Genomic DNA, 17,370 nt, shown 5'->3' with positions numbered 1-17,370 from the left:
CTGACATATGGATAAAAATGTTGTACTTTTACCCCATACTAGAACTTTTTCAAAATGTACCTGTTTTGTAATCACTACACTCCTACAAATAAGCTCACAAAACACTGATACATTTATTACATGATTGAAAACTCAAAGTTGCAGTGAAATCTTTTGCATAAATATGATTTATTAACAATTTGTAAAAAAATAAAAATAAAACAAAAGCATAAAAAACACACCTATGTTTGATCCACATTTAAAAAAGTCTAAAAGGAGGTAAAAGCAGTGCCATTGGATGCTGTCTCTTCCTTTGAAGTGTGACGGTTTCAGAATTGTGCCGTCTCTGTTCTATCCAGTCTTCCAGGTGTAGCTGTGGTTCTTCATTGTAATGTGCGTCAGAGCAGTCTTGCCCAATGTGGAGGGCTGCTGCAGCTGATCGACCGAAGCAGGAGGAAGACCACAGTGAGCCAAGGTTCCCACTGCCTTGTTACACTGTAATAAACACAAACGGTAAGTGTATTTTTCTAACTTCTTGCTAAATACTTTTCACTGAACAGAAAACGAGGATGCTGACCCTTGCATATCAGAATAAATATCAGCATAGAGTTGAACAGAGGAGTACAACAGTATCAGTTTTGTGCCGTATTAAAATATAAGCAGGTCCTGTGCAGCATTTCTCCTTCTCTGGACTACAATCGATTTCTACAGTCATGCTTTCAATTATGTAAACATCTTTCAGTCTTGGTTGTTCGTTCACATATAGATGGCAGTTTAATAGCATTCCAGTTTAATTATGCTCTTTGCTATTAGGAAACGTCTTCTCACTACAATGCAGAGCAATTCTGTCCAGGGCTGCACTCTGGGCTCGGTGGAGGAAGTGGCAGAGAGGAGGGTGTTGTCTAAGCTTACATCCATTATGGACAACAACTTTCACCCCCTGCACAAGACGGTGAAGGAGCTGAGCAGCTCCTATGGTGAAAGACTTATGCACCCTGTTTGTAGGAAGGAGCGCTACCGCATCAGACTTTACAATGCTGCACTATAACTGCAATAACTTGTGCAACAATTACTGTGCAATTACTATGTAATACCCTGTGTAATAACCTGTTCAACTGTTGTAGTTATCTCAGTACCTCACTGTTGTTCCATACCTGGTACCGCTTTAATGTACAATGTCAAATCCATATGTATGTAAGATACTCCACACTACTCCAGACATTTTAAATTGAGAAAGCTTTCTGGATAGGAAGCGAAACGTCTTCAAATTTCGGAAAAAAGTCCACTGCTTTTTACTTTTTTGGATACCTTTAGTTCTTCACAAAACTTTTTTTTTTAGATCTTTCTACCTAAAATAATGAAGTTTTGCTTACTGCTCCTTTAACCGATAAAAAAAGAAAAGAAATCAAATATAAACAAAACACAAAAAATACAAATAATGTTTGTATAACTGTATAAACAAGATTGTTTTGGATATTTTTTAAGGATAAAATATTCCAACGGGATGAATATACTAATATATACTTTATTTAAAAGTGGACAATGTACAGCTCAAACATAAATGTCACCATTTGATGCACTGCACCAGATTATATCCCATCTAGCTCCCAGATCAGCCTAAACTAATAACAAAATAAGCCACTTTGATGTAAAGTGAGGACCTTGTTTTGGTCTAGAGGTCAGGTTTAGGGCTAAGGTCTTAAATAGGTGTAAATTATGGCTAGGGTTAAGGGTTAGGGTTAAAGGTTATGTTGTCAGGGTTAGGTCATAACAAGGCTTGAAAATGAATGGAAGTCTATAGAAGTCAAGGCACAGTCCTCACTTTGTATTTTAAACAAGGATGTATGTGTCAGAGAGGCAGATGAGGACAAAGTTTGCCTCATGGAGTAAAAATGTAGAGCAGTTTTCAGTGTAAAATGACCTCGCTGATACAGCGCGTCTGCATATAGAAAGCTGAGGTGTCCTTTTTCTTTACTTTTTTCCGACCCCTTCAGGCGTGGTTCATGGTTTGCAAACAATAAAGTTATAGTTCAGTTTGACCCACTCCGTTCATAGTGGTCCTGAATATTAATGTTGAGGCTCTTTAGTTTTTCCAGGACTTCCTCAGAGAAAACCCTCTCGTTTCTCCTCGCCCCTCTGTCAATCATGGAAAAGCAGTGGGTTCATGGCAAAACTCTGCTTAAGTCCACTCGGTTTGACCCTGCTCCTGAGCAGGGCTGGAGAAACCAGGGATACCCCTGAAAAAAAAAAGTCTCTGAAATGCTCGCGAGCGGGCGGAACGCGTCAAACCGAGGCGGTGGAAATGGAGCTTATGAATGATATTATTAAACAATAACATTTATGCTTAAGTTACACCGATACCTGATGAATCTGCACACCCTAAACACCATAAAATGGTGGAAAGAGTGAACTTTAGCCGGAAGCAAGGATACCGCAGGGACAGATGGACCAGGAGGGATCAGGAACGGTTCTTGACATGCATCAATTAGCTTGTCCACTAATTGTGAACTTCTCCCAAATCCTTGAATGGATTTTGCTTGACAATTCACTTAAGGCTGAGGTTCTTTCATCTGCTGGCGCAACTTTTCCTACCACACTTTTTCCTTCCACTCAACTTTCTGTGACTAGGCTCGGATTCAGCCCTCCGAACATCCGGCTTCCTTTTGTGCCTTACCTTCCATGTGCCAATGACTGACTTCTGGAAATATGTTCAGTAAGGAGTCTTCCCCATTAATGTGTAGGCCGTAGTATGATTATTACATAACAGTTACACATTAAACATGCGTTTTAAAAATTGGTCCAAGGCAAAATATTAATTTTGGGATTTAATTAGCCGTAAACCCTAATCATATAAATAACCAGAAATAAAGACTTGAAATATGCCAATATGTGTAATGAATCTACATAATGATTGAGTTTTATTTACTGAAATAAGTGACAATAAACATTGAACTTAATACTTTTGGATGTACCTTCTCTAGGGTAAATCCCATCCGTTTACTAGTTCTGAAAAATAAAATAACTTTATGGTGCCGAGTATAAAGTATAAGGGATCTGTATACAAAAACTAAGTTTTAAGCCAAGTGGGGGATTGGTCAAGACGCGCCATCATGTGACTGACTGCATTTTTGTGTTAACATGCAGATTTTTGAGGATGTCTATATTTCTTCTTACCTGATCCTTGCAGGTCTTTGTGTTCATGACAGCAGTGGGTGTATGAGTGTAAAGAGCAGCGGAGAAGTCGCCTTTTTGGGCGGTTTGAAGAAGAGCCGTGATGGCGTGAAGCGAGGAAGGAAGGATGGGTCCTAGAGTGAAGAAAGAAATGCAGCTCAGTTGATTCACACAACCCCAGCTCATTCATTTCTCACAAATTAAAGTCGCATCGGTCATTCTGATCGCACGGACAGATTACCATCACTGACGCACACTCCAGTCTGATATTTCAATGCAAACCTGAGAACACGGACACTCCCTAGTAAGAGGCAAGTGGAGCCAGTTATCTCCGCACAAACAGCAGCAGAACACATCAACGTGACAAAGTCAACACGAGTAAGTGTGACCTTCCAGGGCGTGGTCTCTGATTGGCTGAAGCCGAACACATAGAAGGCCAAGACGTTGGAAACAACCTGTGTCCCGACGATGCTGCAGGCTTAAATCGGAGGCAAACGGACTATTGCGCAATTTTTCAGAAAACCTTTCGACACCTGAAAGTGTCTGTGAATTCTGGCGGCTCACATGTGAGCAACCTGCAGTTGGAGCGCTGCTGTTTCTAAAGGACACGGAGGCCCATCCTCCAACTGAAGACACACTGTTGCTGGACAACAGTCTTGTGAAGATGCTGAGGGTTGTCTGCAACACTTCATTTTATGAACAATTTGTCCTAGCACCTCTCCAAAATTTCTAGTGTCCCCTGAACAGAACCAGTGTATATCAGCTTTTTGTTGTTTTGTTTTTTTTAAATTGCTGCCTTTGAAATAATAAGATGATGGAGATGAGTTGTTTCTATTTTAAGTGGAAAATTCTTGTTCCACTGGCAGATCAAATCAAGGATATATACACTAATTTTAAGTCAATTTGACTTACTTTTAGCTTGCTTTTGGCAGTGTATGTGCTCATTAATATTCATGTATTAACGGGTTACAGTTTGCATTTCAAAAGGGGACAGAAAAAAACAAAAAAAAAAAACACATTTCCAGCTCATCCTCTGGTGGTTCTGTACCTGTGACCTCCAGGCTGCTTATGTTCTGGTAGGCAGAATCGACCAAGTTCCTCGCATTCACGCTGCGGCCCTGCAACGCACCACAAAATAGATTAGGATAACCAGATATTCCTTCTACTGCCTACCTTTTTCAATGTTTCTAAGAATACTAACTTTTCTTTTCTAAAATGGATTTCCTCCATCCTATAGACTTTTTCAGGGAATCATACCCTTTTTTTTTTTTTTTTTTTTTTTACACAAAAATGGTGTAATCATCAATGTGATCATGTTGATAAAGTGATGTATGACCAAATAACCTTAGACTTCCAACTTCCAACCAATTTCAAGATGCAACGCTTTACATTATGGTACACAAAATTTGATTAACTAGCAGGGAACGCCTTGGGAACTAATCATGTACGAATTGGTAGTTAATCCGTGCTTAATGGGGAACACACAGCCTAGCCTTATTAGGGAACTACTGGTCAGTTACATGGGAAAAACGAAGATGAACTAATGGATAGTTAACCAGTACTTACTGGGGAACACACAGTCCAGCCTTATAAGAGGACTGTTGGTTATTTATTAGGGAATCAAAGAGGAATGAGTCAAGAACTAATGGGTAGTTAACCAGGACAGACTGGGGAACACACAACCAAGCCTTATTAGGGAACTACTGGTTTGTTACCAAAGAACACAGGTTCTAAATAAACCCTACACTAGTGAGGTCACAGCTCGTAATTGTCAAAAACCTGTTTCCTAGTGATTACTTATTTTATTGGATTCTTTCTTTTTTTAAACCTATGGATGCAAGACATTAGCAGTTTTATTTTCTTGTACTGCCGTCATCTTAACGATGTCTGACTATCCCTTACTGAGTACCAATTTAGTGCCTGGCTATTGTTCAATTAACTTCATGTAGTAAAACATCATACCAAGTACTTACTGAGGAACCAATTTTTACTGAATCAGTTCCTGACCAGTCAGATCAGTCTAATGTCCAATATTAACCAATAACTTTTTGATCTCTTACAAATAAAAGATACCTAAACTGATCCGTTAGATACAATTTCTATGATATAGCACTGGCTAATGTGTGTTCTCCAGTAAGTACTGGTTAACTACCCATTAGTACATGATTAGACAATTTCTTCCATGATGCACCCTGAATGAATTCACAGTGAAATAAGTCTTTGTTCCTGAGCGCCAACCAGGACCGTCCCCGTACCTTCAGCACATTCATGGTGGCCCCTCTGAAGGCGGTGGGAGCCAGCAGGGTGGGCGGTAGGCCGGTCTGAGAGCCGGCTGCAGCCACCACGCTCTTGCAGTTGATGAGGAAGTTGATGAGGTTGAAGGAGTGGGATCCCTCCACGCACACAACAGACTCCGGCTTATGGTCCACAGACAGAGCTGGAGCTCCTTTTTGTCTGTACGAGTGGTCAAGGAGAACTTCGGCGTCCGACAAGAACGAGGTGACATATTAGCTCGGATGTGTTAGAAAAAAAACAAAAAGCAAGCAGGAGGAGGATACAGCTGTATGTTAATGCCTTCGGGTGTCCTTATTTTGTCCTGAATTCCCATCTCCTTGAGCCACGACAAGCTGTCTTCTTCGTCTCCTTTCTGGCAGTCGTCGTCCACCTGCAAACTAGAACATTTTAAATGACTACCGCAGTGAAACCAGGAGAAAGCTGAGGATAACACGATTTTAAAAAAATCTGTTGATGGAATAAATGTGGGATATTCTTTTAGGTGGAAAAGCAAAGGAATGAAAAAAAAAATGGACCCATGCCTGTTCAGTTTTGTCATGTCTTAAATGTACAGTGCAGAAAGGGAAACGGGGAAAAGCTCACAACTCTTTGTCCTCCTCTTCCTCCTCCTCTCCTCTCAGTTGCTTACTGATCTTCCTCCTTTCCTTCAGCAGGGGAACACTGAACTCTACACCTTCAGACAGACATGAAATTAAACTACTACAATGTAGTTGAAGTGCAGACTTTAAGGTTTAATTCAAGGGGTTGAACAAAAATATATGATTAAACACTTAGCAATTGTAGCTTTTTTTATACAAATTCTCCTCATTTCAGGAGCTCAAAAGTAATTGGACCAATAAACATAACCCAAAGTAAAAGGTTACTTTTCTCAATTTAAATCGGTACAATCCTAATATATAAGATATATGCACAAAATGTTTAGATGAAAAAGGGACTTTGTTTCATTGTATCCGGGAATGCAGGGAAATTCAAAAAATTTGGAGAGCAACAAAAAAAAAAAACTGTAGAACATCTTGCCTCTAAGGATGTTGCACTAGATCCGGTTTTTCTAATTTTAGGTTTGTATCCAAAAAAAAAAAAACAATTATTGATTGATATGTGCCTACTACAAGCTAAAAGACTGATAGCACTATTCTGGAAGAAAACAACAGGACCAGGTATCAAACAATGGACTTTACCTCTGGAACACTTAACAGATCTCCAAAAAAGGGAAAAGCGAATTATTTGAAAACATTTGGAGACCCTTCCGGAATTTTGTTAAAGGAGTGGACATGTCTCAAGATGAAGAAGCCAGCTAAAATACAAGATTAATGTCGGACCATAAGGTTAAACAAGGGAGAGTCAGCAATGGACTATTATCTTCTGTATACTTCAAGGAATTTATGCAGATATGTGTCTAAGAGGGCGTTTGTTGTTGATTGTATTGGTTATATGGCAGATACATCTGTAAAAAATAGAAATGGAATTGTTTTTTTTTTACTTTTAAATATTTTGCTGAGAATCCTTTGCAGGAGCCTGAAGTCTGGAACCAATGAAAACGCTGGGTTTCCTCCTTAGTGATGCCTTTACTGCAGCTATCTTCAGTCGGTGCTTGTTTGTGGGTCTTTCTGCCCTAAGTTTCTCTTAAGCAAATGAAATGCATTCTCGATTGGGTTGAGGTCTAGTCACTGACTATTGCCATTGCAGAATATTCCATTTCTTTGCTTTAAAAAGCTCTTGGGTTGCTTTTGCTGTAAGTTTTGGATCATTGTCCATCTGTACCGTGAAGCGCCGGCCAATCAACTTTGCTGCATTTGACTGAATCTGAGCAGAAAGTTTATCCCTATACACTTCAGAATTCATCCGGCTGCTTCTGTCTTTTCTCACATCATCAACAAACACAAGTGACCCCGGTGCCATTGGAAGTCATGCATGCCTATGCCATCACACTGCCTTAGAGATGAGACTGATCTTGGTCGCATCTGTCCAAAGACATCCACTTTTTCATGGACATCCAAGGCCTCTTTGAGTTCACACTCTTTTTTTTTTCTCAGAATGTCCCAAACTGTTGTTTTGGCCCCTCCTAACATTTTGTCTGATGGATTTCTTCTTTTTTTTTTTTTTAAGTCTCAGGATGGACTGTTTCACCACCATGGAGAGCTCCTTTGACCGCATGTTGTGTGTTCACAGCAACAGCTTCCAAATGCAAATGCCTCATTTTTGCCCTCGGTTCAAACTAAACAAATTTTGTTTAGAGCCGCAAAAGTTACACATCTCTTTGAAACAAGAGCTTGCTTTTAGTAGTTTAGTATACTATAGGAACTTTTTACTAGTTTTATTAGTTTGGTATACTGTAAGAAACTTGTTTACTTTTAAAAAAAATTAAAGATCAACAGTTTTTATCATTTAAACCAACAGTATTTTTATGTTTAGGTTTAATGCATTTTCTTCAACTGAACATTTGATTTTTATAGCAAACGGCATCAAAATGATGAAAAAGCAACCTATTGATAAAAAGATATTTAATTTAGCTACAGCAAAATATTCTACACACCATTAGTTTCTCTCTTTCTGGAAACGTTATGCATATATTGCAGAACTAAATGCATCCTAAAGCTAGCAATTTTAAATTACCTTTAGATTCAGAAACATTGACCATTGGTCTAAGTTTTTAAGAGCCAAAGCTGAAGGTGTAAAGAGCCACAGGTTGAATGGGCCTCTTTAACTTAACAACAGGGTCACCCCTGAAGATCAGTAACACGTTTAAATGTTCTAAGTGTGTATTTAATCAAAGCCTCACCTTCGGTCCTCATTGCTTCCCTGAGACCTCGGGTCGTCGGAGAAATCAAGGCGGTTATGCAGTGCGACCCTGCGAGGCCTGCTGCCCGGAACAACACTGTGAACTGAGGCGCAGTTAGGTCAGGGGAAGGAAAAAAACAGGAGGCGCGACGCGGCGAGGCGGGTCAACGTACCTGATAGGAGCAGACGTAGAAGTACGGACACAGCCCCGCCTTTAGAAGGCTGTAGAGAGACGACAAACCGACGGACCTGAAGAGAGGGAGGGAGAACGGCTGTCGTTTGGTCGCGGATTTCACAGGAGTGGACCTCCAGGAGAGAGAGTTTATTACGGATCGGCCTCACCATTCCTTCATCAGGCTCTCCTGCACGGCTCCGTCCTGAATCCACGGCGTGTTCTTCCCAGAGAAGCTTTTCTCCGCGTTGATGCGGGGGAACAGAGAGAGCCAGGGAAGGGACGGGTGCTGCCAGTACACCAGGCACCGCTGGAAGGCCGCCCGCAGCTCCGACCACGACCTGGGCTCCTGCAATTCGCACGCAAACAAACCGTAACGAGTGTCATTTTTCATTTAGAAACCCCTCATTGGTGGAGAGTCGTTACACCTTCGGTCACTACCTGCAGGTTGTGCGGCAGGGCGGCGAACTGAGCTCTGCAGCTGTTGCTGAGCCCCAGAGCCTCCTCCTGGGCCTTCGGTTGCTCCGTCCAGGAGAGGGAGGCCGGGGAGGTGAAGAGCACCCGGGTTTTCAAGCTCCAGTCGGCTGGATACTCTGCGCTGCCAGCAGGAGGGGTGGGGACAGGAGCGGCCTGCAGCGGGTCCTGAAACGGAAAACCGTGAGCCCGCCATAGTGTGTGATGTGTAGATCAGAAAAGAAGAAGAAGGGAGGAGAAAAAAAGCCCACCTCAAGCAGCAGATCGGGAACGTGTTGCTCCTCCGTCTCCAGCTGGGAATCACCTTCAGGGAGAGCGGTCTAGGACAAAAAACACAGACCCGTTAATTTTTTTTTTAAATCAGCAGAACAAAGCTGAGCCCGGACCCAGAGATCACCTAATAGTCGGAAATACACGTTTGTCTGTGTATGTAGGAGCATACGGTCAGAAACTCTAAATTATTTCCTTTCATTCTAAGACTTCATACATCAGGAAATATGAATTGGGTCATGATCAGGTTATCATCTATAAAAAAAAAACTAACAGACTGAGCTGAATAGTTTTTTTCTGCAGTCTGATTTCATTGTTTTTATGGGCAGGAGATCCTTAGCCTCGTGAGACAATCCTGATCTCGCGAGCTTTCAAGGTTTCACTCGCAAATCCATCTGGGGGAGTCAGGTTAAGGAGATCCAGCAGAGACGAACTGATGACGCTGCAGCTTCCCTCATCACTCAGGATGATAGCCCACATAACAAATAAGGGACATTGAAGGTTTATTTTACAACTAATGTTTGTAAGAAGAGTCAGGATTTTATTAAAGAGGGGCACTGAGGTGTTTAATGGGTGTGGAATTATTTCAAACTGCTTTGGCAACCTTTCTAGGACATCTTTAGCTTTCTCTTTCTGCTATTTATGTCTCTTTAAGAACAATTTAAAGGGCAAAAACAGAAGAAAGCCTGACGGCAGGAGCACGGACAGGTAGCCGGTGACGTCACGGCCCGCATATAATGGGATAAACGAGGGACTTCCTGCCAGACTTCTAGTCTCGGGCACCCTACCTCCGCCAGGCTGTCTCTGGACGGACACCCTCTGCGGTCCCCCGACGTCCTCTCCGCGGACATCAGTTTTATCAAGCCACCCACGTCCTCATGGTCCTCGTCTATGAGCGCGAATTTCTTCGGGCGACCGAGGGGGCTGTCCGACGTCACAAAAGGATTTCTGCGCGTGCCTCTGCTCCTGGACAGGCCGCGGAGGCCGGGGGAAGCCGTGGGGGGAGCGGACGCCGGAGCGGAGCCGCTGTCTCCGGGACTCTCGCCTCCGTCTCGCGGTCTTTTCCTCTTCAGCCGAATGATGTCAGCAGGCCGCATACAGCTGGACCAGGAGTCGGTCTGCTTATCCATGCTGGAGGTTTTAGTTGAAGGAGACAAAATAACTAAAAATATAGTGAAATAACCCACACACTGAATCACACATTTGGTTATCGCGCCATTCACACTGCGCAAACTCGTTCAACCTTCTTCTTCTCTTGGCACTTTTCCCGTGTAGAGACCAGCGTAAAGGCGCACTACCGCCACCTACTGGAATGGAGTGTAAGATGTTGAATGAACAACAGAAAGCTAAATCTAGATTGCTTTTTTTTAATACACTTGTTAAATAAAACAAAAATACATACGAAATAAATGCAAGTAAATATAAAGTCAGGTTTTCATTCTTTTTCATCTGTCACTATATTTCTGTTCCTTCAAGTTGTATTTAATATCATTCTATTGTTTGCGACACAAACAGTTTGACGTTTTCCTTTCTTAGAAATTGTGTCATTGAATCCTGTGTAATATTGTACATCAAATGGTGACAATTTATTCTTTCCTATTATCAACCCATGTTTGTCTTTTGCCAAAGTAACATTTTAATTTTGTGAATACATTGCATAGAATACAGTAGGTCTAAAGAACTAATGCACACTTATTTGAGCTGATTGTTTAAACACACAGATCAATCAAATCCAACATTTAGCTTACTCAGACTGGACTGAAAAGATGAATCTAACGCAACAAATTCTTGCCTAAGTTTTGAAGTTATGTGGTGAGGAACAGTGACCAGGCATCGGTTTCAGGGTTTAATTGGAGCCAATTAAACCTCGAGGATTTGTTAATGTTTATTAACTATCCAGCAAGTTTGAGCATCTGTGTAAGTCAGAGCCCTTAAAGAAACAGTATGACCTGCATGTCAGCTGTGCGATTGCAGTAGGAAGTATTAATGTCACTTATTAACTCTCCGAGAAGGAGAGAAAGTAAATGATGGAAGGAAATAAGGCCCAACCTCATAGCTTGTGCATCCAATGAAAACTCTGTTAGGTAATTGCTGCTCCTTAAATTTTATCATAATGATTCCTTGTTGTTCTCAGCTGTCACGCCTCCGATATTTTTGCTCTTTTGAGGTTTTCCGTTGTTTGATCAACTGAGTGCCAGCACGCCTGAAATACACCTGTCAACATTTGTTTGTTTTCAACCAAGCGTTGCACTTGTTTGCCATCTGTGTCGATCAGTCTTATAAATTTTCCCTGTTGAACATTTTCATCGGTGTACATAATTTTATCTAAAAAAGCATGTTCCACACTGTTACTCCTCACACAACAATGTCCCCATGTCGTTCTTAGTGTTTTACAATGAGGCTCCCCTTATAGATAGCTAATTAATAGTTTATAACTATGTTATTAATTTATTAATTAATCTGTAAACACTTTATAACTCATTAATAATTGTTTATTACTTATTAACTAAGGATGAGCAAGAGACAAACCTGACCGGTTTGTGCTTCAAAGGTCGTAACTTAGTCTAAAATGTTTGATATAAAGTGAAATACACAGTTGAACAGATTAGGTTCAGTATTTGACAAGAAACCAGTCAATTTTGTCTCGTGCTCACGCTTAAACAATGCAAAATAAACACTTATGAATTAGCTATAATGTTTTTACAGATTATTTCACAACTATTTATTAGCCACCTGTAAGTGGAGCCTTAATGTAAAGTGGTACAGTTTTGTTTAATAAGCCACCCTCAGCATAGGAACAGCCACTTCCTAACCCCCTTTATGCTGCTTACCTTAACAGTGGGTTGAAGCTCATGCAAATGACTTTACTTTTGATCTTCACCTCGTTTATGCTGCTAGGGTTTCATCATGACACTTCAAACCTCTCTTTTACAGATGTTGATGCACATTTGTTTCCTCACTTTTATACTCCTCCAGACTATCCCAGTTTGTCTGTTTCTACAGACTGAGCTAACTATTCAAACATCAATTCTCGCTTACTGCAAAAAAGCAAAAACATATAACTTCTCAACACTGATTATGATTTGAGCGCAGACTCGCACTTTGAACAAACGGATGGCACACTTGAACAAAAAAGCTAAACGAAGACAGGAAGGGATCTATTAACGGGAAAGAGCAGGGGGGGTTGAAAGAGCAGAGGTCAATATTTTTTTTTTTTTTAATGGAGACCACACTCTGACTTGAGCTCCTTCTACAGAACATCTCATACAGTAGATGCCATTTACTTCCATTACAGGAGCTCAGTTTGAGCTTCTGAAACTGGAAAGTACCAGATGTCCTTACACCTACCATGGACGGCAGCTGTACTGCCCTGCAAAAGTACATTTTGCCGTAGAAAATTTTCACATTGCAACCAAAGACATCAATGTATTTTATTTGAAAAGAACTGTATGTCACAGACCGGAAACAAAGGAGTGCATAATCGGGAAGTAGTTCGGTCAATTCTAAACCATCCCATTATATATCTCTCTGCATGTTTTGGGGTTGTTTATACTGCTGGAAGGTGAACGTCCATCCTGGGCTCAGGTCTTCTGCACCCTCTAAAAGTATTCCTTCAAGTTCACAAACATGATAAACCAAAGTGCTTTACATGCTGAAAGATCAACAACTTATTCAAAACATGTAAAAAAAAAAACACACACAGAGATATCCTGCTAAATTTTCTGAATTCAAATACAGCATGTGGTCTGGTTCTGGAGGTGTGCAAGAGCAACTATCCAGTGGACCTAAGAGCCTTGGCTGAAATGTGAAGGTGAAGCAGCTCACATAGGTAGTGCAATGCCAAGCAGTTAAGACCAGTGCAAGGTTGCAATACTGGGGCTATGTGATTGTGCTTTTGGTTCCAGTCAGAAGGCAAGCTGCTGCATTTTGCGCATCCCGCACCAGCGTTTAGCTCCATCCAGCCTCCCCACAGCATGATGCTGCCACCACGTTTCACTTTAGGAATGGTGTGTTCAGGAACATGTACTGCGTTCATTTTTCACCATAAACAGGGTTCTGCATGTAGTTTATGTTCGGTCCCATCTAAAGATGAGACTTCTTATGACTTTCTTTCAACAATCGCTTTCTGCTTGCCACTACTGCCATAAAGGTCAGAGTTGTGGAGAGGAAGATAAAAGGTTTCCCAGTCAACTCGAGCTATGGATTTCTGCAGCTCCTCCAGAGTTACCTTGGGCCTCACAGCGGCTCCTCGTGTCGATGCTCTCTTCCCCCCAGTCAGTGGACGGCAACTTCTTGATAGGTTTGCAGTATTGCCGCACTCTTTCCATTTGTACTTGTGAATTGACCAGTTCTCTATGAGAGACGAGTTTAAACTCTAGCAGATTGACTACTAATCTACAAATTAGTAAGTACTAAATTACTAAATTAGTAAGTACTAATCTACAAATTAGTAAGTACTAATCTACAAATTAGTAAGTACTAATCTACAAATTAGTAAGTACTAATCTACAAATATAGGCCCGGTTCATAGTTCATAGTTCATAGCCCGGTTCATAGCTAGCATAAAAATCCGTCCTGAGAGATCCTAACACACTTACCGGCTGGATATGGGGCTAAACGCCAAGCCACATCACAGAGCGGGCTGTCAACTAAACAATCATGAACCTTGGTAACATCCCAGGTTCATGAAATCCGTTGAACTATGTTGCTATGCAGACATCAGTGCAGCTGAAAGTCATCTGAAAGTCACACTTTTGCAGAGTTATTTTGGCCACAGACTCATTCTTTCTTGTGAAGCTCATCAGAGCGGATGTTAGAACAGAGAATAAATAAAGTGGGGATTTACAAAGCTCAGTATTAGTCGCTGGTTCTCCTTTTACACCAGGCTAGTGTTTTTCACAGTTTTGATTTATTTAGCTACTAATCCAGAATGGACGTGATGCAATGCCGCAGTAGTGAAGATCGGCATCTAAGTTACCATACTAAAATAGTTTTTCACTTACAACCCAGCTGCTGGTAGTCTACTGTAAATGTAAAGAAAATACAATAAATGTACGTTTCTTTTACTACAATAATGTACCGTAACATTGATGACAGTATCATAACTGCATTATAACAGTTTTATTAGTCTTCAGTCCCGACCGAAGGTTTCAAGACTGACAGAAATCTGTTTCACTTTTTAGTCCGGCATTGAGTAAACTTGCATTGTGGCGAACAGTCTAGATTACTACGAGCAGTGTTCAAAAGACATGCAAAGCACGGACGTTCATGAGAATCTATCTAGGCACAAAAACACAATCTGCACTGTGTTTAAGTCCTTCTTCAAAATGACCTGCCAGCATCGTTTCAACAAACTTATTGTTAGCTCAGGGGAAAGCGTGAATACGGGCCAACTGATATCGCTCAGTCCTTCTGACAGAATTAGTGTCAGGGTCTAGTTATGTTCTGGCCTCATTTATTGTTAGTCTTCAGTTTCCTCCTACCCCTCTCACTCAGCTTTCCCTTCACTCCCGCTGCAGTCAGTCACTCCTGTCAATCACTAATTAGCAGTGTTGTAGTACTCGAGTCCGAGACTCGAACTCGAGTCTGAGTCATTAGCTAAATTTAGAGACTCGTGACTTGACTTGGACTTGAGCACTGATGACTCGAACTTGGACTCGGACTTCTACATTCAGATCATTCTGACTCGGAAATTGAGAAAAAGACTCGACTTTTTTTTATATCATTAGGCTATAATTTTAATATGTCATTAGAATATTATTTGGTGTATGATTTTAATATCTAAATTACCACTGCGACACCACAGCTATGTGGATATATTTTTTTTAGTTTAAAAACATGTAGGCTATGCTTACTTTAGTGCGGAACTTGGACTCAACTTGATCAATAAGGATTCGACTCGGACTTGACTCGGATGAGTAGTGGACTTGACTTAGTGTAGTGGACATTTTTAGAGTAGTGGACATTTTTTTTAATGACTTGGACTTGACTCGGACTTGAACACTGGAGACTCGAGCCTGGACTCGGACTCGAGGCATAGTGACTTGACTACAACACTGCCAATTAGTCAGAACTTACTTTACCTGCCAGCCTCCCTATTTAAGCCTCCCTCTGCCCTCACTTCTCTGCCAGTTCGTCTTCAGTACTCCAATACTCCTTGCCTGTCTTCCTGAGTTCTCCCTGCCTTCTGTTGGGACCCTGCCACCTCTGCATCTCAAGTTGAGTTTTGCCTGTTACTGGATTCTTCCTGTTCTGCCACTATCACTAGTTTGCCTCTGCCTGTTTGCTGGACCAATTAGACACCTCTCTGACCCAAGCCTCACCAACAGTTGGTATAACCTGTCTCTCCTGTGCTCCAGTAACCTCAGCCTGCCGTTGATATTACCAGCTGCATCCGTGCTTACCCTCGTGGACTTTATCCGCCAACCTTCTGTGTCTATGCCCAGCAACTGTGGGATTATCCAGCCTCGTCTGTGCAACTATCCTGTTGAGACTCAGATCCGCAAGTATTCATCTAGCCCAGCTGATCATCCTGTTGTAACTCTGACCAGCAAGTATTCGTCTCTACCGTGCTGTGGATCCTGCTACTGAGCTCTGGTTCCCTCGCTTTCGTGCTGTGGATCCTGCTGCTTACTCTGGTCTCCAAGTACCCTCTCTGCCTCTCTGTCTCTGGTCCTGCTTACCAGCTCCTGCACACATCTACACCTTTGCTCCAGTTCAGTCCTGCATCTCTGGTTCCACCTGCCATAATGCATCCACTGTTACAATAAACTCTCAAGTTCAGCTCTGTGTGTGCGTGCTCTGTCCGGGTTCATCCAAAGACCAAATCATGACAATTAGAAGAATAGAATACTTGCTTTAAACTGGAGCTTAAACTCCCTCTTCTTTTACCCCACCATGGTTACCCCCAAGAAAATAAATCCACTGCTGCTTCAGAGGCAAGCAAGCTGTTGCAAGCACCCATATCAACCACATCGGAGAGAGAGCTCATGTCATTGCAGAAAGCATCAGGGTGTGCAAGAAACAATGCTTGAACCATCTTTTAATACAATTAAAAAAAGTAGATCTGTTTGCTAACAATGCAGAGCTTGCTCAGGGATGGCAGCAGGGAGCTGTGAATTTCTGAATGCAAAGTGAGGCTGAGACCTCTGGATTCTGGTCTAGTGTCAAGATGGGGAGAACAGAAACCTCCTCTACTCAAGGAAAAAAATTAATAAAAAATAGGGACAAAGACAGGCGGTAATTACTGGACCAGAGAGATGACAACCCTATTTAGACTGTTAAGGACATCTGGAAAAAAACAAAACCTAATTTGTAGAAGGAAAGCAGAACACTACCCCGTCAGGTGGTCATTTCTCAAAACCCCAAGACCTACTTTGCTCAACGATCCAGGAGCAATATGGTGATGAACAAAAGCTTCTTTTCAAGTATAATGGAGCACCACATCATCATGTTTGATGACTGAGTGCCTTAACCATAACTGAACATTGAAGTATTTGCTTCATGACCAGAACACTACTCAGATCTCCATCCTGTCAAATACCTGTGGTCGTTGTCAAAAAAACAACGACCACAGAAATACAAACACAGCAATTAAAATTCAGCATTGATCGCTGTTAGTCTGGATTTAGCCCTGAATCTGACCGGACGATAATGGAGAGGTCTTAAAGAAGAGAACATAATTCCTTAGTCTGTGAAAGCTTATGACTCGTGAAGTGTTTCAGACTCCAGAGTACCAAACGCCTGACAGTGAACTCTAACAACAATGCCACAGTAACGTTCATAAAATGTGTTTTCGATCGAATCTTGTGGGAATGACTGCAAAGGATGGTAAATGCGAAGGTGCTGAGGGTGAAATCAAGGCTGCAGAGAAGCTCTATGCAGAAAGCGAGGGAGGGTATGCAGAGCTGGCGTGGCAGAGGAGGATGCTTGAAATAGCGTGAGACGGTAGATTTTAACCTGCTGTAGTGATCAACGAAGGAGGGCAGCCAAAATAAGAAGAAATATTATGGTTTCTTGTGTAATGAGTGTTGTTCAGCCTGAAAAATACCATGTGCACAGATACCTGGGATATTGCCTTTTGGAAAATAAGGTCAATACTCAATATTGGTGTAGCCACTATTGTTGTTTTGGGAGGACTCCTACTTCGCTGCTCTACTACATTTACACAGAAATATGAAACAGGCTAAGGTGTTGAATTCTGGTTAGCTAGCATGAAACAAAAGTCTGCA

The 17,370-nt window shown here is 41.6% G+C and overlaps 1 protein-coding gene across 1 annotated transcript; it reads right to left on the bottom strand.

The window, feature by feature from the left end:
* Window positions 1–242: 242 nt before the first annotated feature.
* Window positions 243–10,406, bottom strand: LOC105915464 (DNA replication fork stabilization factor DONSON). The gene is made up of 12 exons (XM_012849576.3): window positions 9,928–10,406; window positions 9,121–9,189; window positions 8,837–9,037; window positions 8,566–8,744; window positions 8,397–8,472; window positions 8,225–8,327; window positions 6,028–6,118; window positions 5,709–5,822; window positions 5,406–5,604; window positions 4,199–4,268; window positions 3,154–3,284; window positions 243–474 (listed from the first exon to the last, which is right to left on the bottom strand). The coding sequence occupies exons 1-12, from the start codon at window positions 10,267–10,269 to the stop codon at window positions 331–333; spliced, it is 1,719 nt and encodes a 572-aa protein (XP_012705030.2). The 5' UTR covers window positions 10,270–10,406; the 3' UTR covers window positions 243–330.
* Window positions 10,407–17,370: the final 6,964 nt, after the last annotated feature.

The sequence above is a fragment of the Fundulus heteroclitus genome, chromosome 24 (genome assembly GCF_011125445.2).
Source record: "Fundulus heteroclitus isolate FHET01 chromosome 24, MU-UCD_Fhet_4.1, whole genome shotgun sequence".
NCBI lineage: Eukaryota > Metazoa > Chordata > Actinopteri > Cyprinodontiformes > Fundulidae > Fundulus > Fundulus heteroclitus.
The sequence above is the reverse complement of the archived record's forward strand: the minus strand, read 5'-3'. Positions and strand labels throughout refer to the sequence as shown.

Coding starts and splice junctions, on each gene's coding strand:
- LOC105915464 (XM_012849576.3), bottom strand. CDS start 10,269: ATGGATAAGCAGACCGACTCCTGGTCCAGCTGTATGCGGCCTGCTGAC. Junction 9,038..9,120: donor TTCCCGATCTGCTGCTTGAG/GTGGGCTTTTTT, acceptor TTTCCGTTTCAG/GACCCGCTGCAGGCCGCTCC. Junction 5,823..6,027: donor GAAGAGGAGGACAAAGAGTT/GTGAGCTTTTCC, acceptor AAAATGTTCTAG/TTTGCAGGTGGACGACGACT.